Raw genomic sequence first — 5,429 nt, 5'->3', positions numbered from 1 at the left:
GAGCAGCAGAGGTTCCCTGTGCTGACAGGCAGCATTGCTGGTGATGCAGCCGCCAGGCCACGGTGGACTCTGGAGCCAGACACACAAGGTCTGATTTCCCGCTCCATCACTTTCCCAGAGTGTGGCCTCAGGGAGGTTCCTATAACTGCCCTGTGTCTTGGCTCCTAGGCTGTAAAACTGGGGTGAAAATCATAGTATTTATCACACAACGTTGTTGTGAAGCTTAAATGATCTAATAAAGTGGCAGGTGGCTCAGGAACCGGTAGCTATAATTATCAGAGGCCCAAATTCCTCTCCTGGCATTCAAGGACTCTCAAGGCTGACCACAACTAGCCCCTCCTCTCATCTCCCATGGTGCACACACACACACACACACACACACACCCAGGTGTGCTCTTCACCGACCCCTCTACCCACAAGGAGACCACTCTAAGCCAGTCTCTCAGCTTAGAGTTTAAGTCTGGGAGCCCTTAAAAGTCAGCCTGCCTAGGCTCAAATCCCTTGCTGGGACCATGGGAATGAGCGTCTCCCTCCTCAAGTCTCCCTTTCTCACCTGTAACATGGAGAACACCTCATGGAAACGCAGGGAGGCTTGGACAAAAGCACGCGTATAAAACGGTGAGCAGAGTATTTGTACCTATCGTGAAGGTGCAAAGTAATGCTGATCCTCGTTTCTACCACCACATCTCTGCTCTCATCTACACTAGAAGGCCTCCTCCCCCATCTCCTGGCACAGAGCTCCACACGCTTCGCTGCCCTCTCCAGTCCTAACCCCCTCCAGGAGCCCAGACTGACTCATTCAATAAATATTTGAGCACCTGCTTCATTTCACAGCCTGTACTAGTCTGTGGGGACCTAAGAGAGGCAAGACACCTGCCCCTGCCGTGCAGCAGGGAAGACAGATCCTCAAAAAGTAACACCGGGGGGGCCGCGGGTGATGTATGTTCTTCCAGGAGAGGCTGTGGGGTGAGAGCAGAGTGGAAAGAGGGGACAGTTGCCCTGAGGAAGTGAAGTGAGAGCTGGGACCTGAAGGATATCTAGGAGTCAGGGAAGGAGCATTCGAGGCTGGGTAACAGAACACATGGGCTTCCCAGGTGGCTCTAGTGGTAAAGAACCCGCCTGACGATATGGGAGGTGTAAGAGACGTGGGTTCGATCCCTGGGTTGGGAAGATCCCCTGGAGAAGGGCATGGCAATCCACTCCAGTATTCTTGCCTGTATTCTGCCTCAGATATGCAGACGACACCACCCTTACGGCAGAAAGCAGAAGAACTGAGCAGCCTCTTGATGAAAGAGGAGACTGAAAAAGCTGGTTTAAAACTCAACGTTCAAAAAACGAAGATCATGACATCTGGTCCCATCACTTCATGGCAACTACATGGGGAAACAATGCAAACAGAGACTTTATTTTCTTGGGCCCCAAAATCACTGCAGATGGTGACTGCAGCCATGAAATTAAAAGACGCTTGCTCCTTGGAAGAAAAACTATGACCAAAGTGGACAGCATATGAAAAAACAGAGACATTACTTTGCCAACAAAGGTCTGTCTAGTCAAAACTATGGTTTTTCTGGTAGTCATGTATGGATGTGCAAGTTGGACTATAAAGCTGAGCACCAAAGAATTGATGCTTTTGAATTGTGGTGTTGGAGAAGACTCTTGAGAGTCCCCTGGACTGCAAGGAGATCCAACCAGTCCATCCTAAAAGAAATCAGTCCTGAATATTCATTGGAGGGACTGACATTGAGGCTTAAGCTCCAATACTTTGGCCACCTGATGCGACCCTGATGTTGGCAAAGACTGAAGGCAGAAGGGGACGACAGAGAATAAGATAGTTGGATGGCATCACTGATTCAATGGACATGAGTTTGTGATGGAGTTGGTGATGGACAGGGAAGCCTGGTTTGCTGCAGTTCATGGGGTCGCAGAGTTAGACACGACTGAGCAACTGAACTGAACTGAACTGAACTGATTCTTGCCTGGAGAATCCCATGGACAGAGGAGCCTAGCTGGTTACACACAGTCCATGGGTTCCCAAAGAGTCGGACATGACTGAAGTGACTTAGCACGCATGCATGGCAGAATAGGCAAAAGGCAGAACGTGAAGAGTGGCATGTATCTGTGGAACTGGGGAGGAGTCCTGTGGGAAACATCGCAGCCCCTGGCTCAGGGGTGGCCTGGCAGGGAAAGCCTGGAAGGCCACAGGCGCACCAGGAGAATCGATCCCATTTCTCAGCTCTCCAATTAGACAGCCTTGAACCACCTGTGTCACAACAGAGCCCCTTTTAATACAGGGGTGCCAGGCTGATGTCCCCAGACACAGCCCTCACCGAGTGCTCAGAGCACGTCCGGGAGGCAGGGCGCACTTACTATTGCCCTTTGAACAAGGAAGCTGAGGCTCAGGGCGGCCATATCACCTCCTGTACCAGGCCCCAGAGCTAAACCAGGCGGGTAAGTCGGAACTGGGCTTCAAACCTGGGCAGGGCTGACAGCCAGACCCCCAAGCTCAGGCTCCCCACCCCAGCTGCCCACTTCCCACAGGTCCCCGGGGTCCTCTCTCGGCTGGCTAACTGTGGCTTCACTTCCCAGAGGAAGTGAAGCACGCCACCTGGGCTCGTCCTGAGCTGGGTCTCACACGAGGGTGCGCAAATGGGTTCCCCACCTTCCCTCCTTTAACTGAGGTAAAGAGGCCAGTGGGGGAATGTGAACAAGTGTGCGTTTCTCTGCATTTGTGGTGGTGAGGAAATAAAGGAAATTATGCTCTGACGGCAGGGCAGGCCCAGGCCTGCCAAGGCAGGGCAGCTGCTCAGCTCTTGCAGACCACCCCCTGCTTTCAGGGTGCTCATGCAGGCTGGGCCCTCCCAACTACCTGGAGGTGTCTTGTCTCCCCCACACACACTATGAGCTCCGGAGGCAAGGAGCATGTCCACATGGGTTTACAGGGCACACTCTTCAACAGGGAATTACTGACCCAACGCATGAATGAGCAAGTAAGTTCACTGGCTTGGAGTCTGACCAACCTGGATTCCAGTTTCTTAGCTCACTGCACAGCCCTCTGCAAAACAGTGTCTCTGAATTTCTTCATCTGTGAAAAGGCTGCGCAGGGTTACAAGTAGTACTTCACATAAGGCATACAGAAGGTTCACCACAGGTGTGGGGCCTATTATATGCTCAAAAACTGGTAGAAGGAGGGGAAAAAACCAAAATCTAGGAAGAGAAATGAGAAAAATTGACTGGCACCTCGGGAAGATGGGGAAAAGGGGAGTTGGGGAGGACTGCCTGCATCTCAGACCAGATGGTAACTCCAGACCGGGCCCCAGTGGACACTCGAGACTGAGGTGCAGGGAGACTCCATCTGAGGGGCTCTGGGACAGGAGGCCAGGGGCCAGCAGGGCCCAGGAGGACAGAGTCGCAAGGCTCAGCACAAACCCCAGTGTCAGGGCACGGCTATCTGCCTCCAGAGGCTGGAGGGCTACCAGCAGGGTGCTGTCCCTGGAGCCGGGCCTCGGCGGAGCCCCGTATCCGGAGCCTGTAGAGATGAAGGTGGTACCCATGCCAAGGGTACTGTGCTGATTCCAAGAGCTTTCAGAGGGCTCCGCACAGTGCTGGCTCTCAGGAATGGCTCCATCATGGGGCAGGGGGAGGGGGCAGGGGTGGAGGGCACGCAGTGAATCACATGCAGAGGATATATGCCTCTCCACCCATTTTCCTTTCTTTTTGGTGTGGGTGGGTTTGTCCTGGTGGAATCCTGCAGAAACTGCACAGATTTACACAAAGCCTTGAAGCCATGCCCTCTCCCAGCACAGGACCAAGACATGCTCTGGAAGGCCAGGTCTGCCCCACAAGTACTGAGGGCAGTACTTGTGGGAGCCATAGCGCTGTAGTTAAGGACAAGGACTCCAAGTCCATCACTGCTTCCGGGATGTGGAACTACAGCTCCCTCAGTTTCCTCATGTGTAAAGAAAGTTGGTGTGCCGATTAAGAACTCCTGTGTGTAGAGGACCTCATGCCTGACATATAACTAATGCTGGACAAATATGAGTAGCTAACAAGTGTGCCTGATGGCTATTGTGGTCAAGCAATGCATCAGTGAATATTTGCTCTAAGTCAAGCCCTGAACTGAGGGCTGGAGACAATGGGGAGAGATGGATGATGGACACTGAACACAGGAGTTACAATCAGGAGGGGCGATCTCAGAGGAGGCAGGATCGGGAAGGGTCCACATACGTCAGTTAGGGTGAGGGCTGGAGGGCTGAGTGGCCTGTGCTTGAATCCTGGCTCTCCAGTCACGTCACATTGGGCAGGAGACCGCCTCCCTGAACCCATAAAGAATTCCTACTTCAACAGTTGGTGGTGGGCGGGTAGAAAGCACCTGCTATACCTGCTCACCATCTGTATAGCGTATAAGCCTTTCACCACCTCACTATCTGTATCACGTGCAAGAGGAAAAGCCTCAGGGAAAAGGAAGAGGGAAGCTGAGGCCTGCACAACGAGCAGGGGCGAGCCAGGCAAAACTGGGAGGGGAGAACATGTCAGTTTTCCGGAAGGACAAAGGCTGAGGCCAGAGAAGAGACCCTGGCACCGTGGAGACAATCTGGCTGCGGCACGTTAAGGACGTGCGTCCAGGCCACACCAGGCCCGTGCTGTATGATGTCCATGTCCCACTGGACCCGAGGAGGGCACCACGACCACACTGCCGTAAGAGAGGTGGTCCCGAGGCTCAGAGGGGTTAGGCAACCTGTCAGCGATCCAAGGAGATCGAGAGCAGAGATGCCAGCACATGAAGCCAGGCAGCCTGACCACTACAGGGAAGCTGGAGAGGATGGTGGGGTCCAGCCTGGGATGGCTCTGTGGATGGGGCCAGGGAACCGGGTCCTCTGAAGCTAGGATGGCTAAAGTCACCTCAGCCAGCGCTCTCACTGCCCTCAAAGAGAGCTAAACCCTGGCTCTACTTCCAGCTGAGGAATGTCAGTGCCCTCATTAGCGGCCTCCCTTTCCTGGGGCCAGAGTGGGGCGGGGGCCTGGCTGGGGAGGCCAGGGAAGGCTGGAGACAGGTCAGGCTTTTTCTGGCCTCAAGGACCCAGGGGGTTTAGGAGCACTAAGCTCCCCAAGGCACTGAGGGGTAAAGCATCCTTGCTTTGCATCAGTCAGAGCCACAGCAGTGTCACTGTCCCTGAAGAAAAACAGCAGCTCCCATTTCCTGAGCCTTCATGGAGCGCATAGTGTGGGTGGCAGTAGTGGTTTAGTCGCTAAGTTGGGTTTGACTCTTTGCGGCCCCATGGATGGTAGCCCACCAGGCTCCTCTGTCCATAGGATTTTCCAGGCAAGATATTGCCATTTTCTTCTCCAGGGGATCTTCTCCAACCCAGGACCAAACCCGAGTCTCCTGCTTGGCAGGAAGATTCTTTTGCGCTGAGCCACCAGGAAAGCCC

General features: G+C 53.9%; 1 protein-coding gene across 1 annotated transcript in view; it reads right to left on the bottom strand.

The window, feature by feature from the left end:
- BCKDHA (branched chain keto acid dehydrogenase E1, alpha polypeptide) overlaps positions 1–5,429 on the bottom strand; it is a 19,564-nt gene that overhangs the window by 9,903 nt on the left and 4,232 nt on the right. Inside the window, exons 2-3 of the mRNA XM_010849339.1 lie at positions 3,308–3,526; positions 3,042–3,175 (exon numbers count right to left, since the gene is read on the bottom strand). Coding sequence (XP_010847641.1) covers positions 3,042–3,175; positions 3,308–3,526 — 353 coding nt within the window. The remainder of the gene's footprint in view (positions 1–3,041; positions 3,176–3,307; positions 3,527–5,429) is intronic.

Source organism: Bison bison, unplaced genomic scaffold, assembly GCF_000754665.1.
Source record: "Bison bison bison isolate TAMUID 2011002044 unplaced genomic scaffold, Bison_UMD1.0 scf7180017864280, whole genome shotgun sequence".
NCBI classification, from domain to species: domain Eukaryota; kingdom Metazoa; phylum Chordata; class Mammalia; order Artiodactyla; family Bovidae; genus Bison; species Bison bison.
Note: the sequence above shows the minus strand (reverse complement) of the source record. Positions and strands in the feature narration are given on the sequence as shown.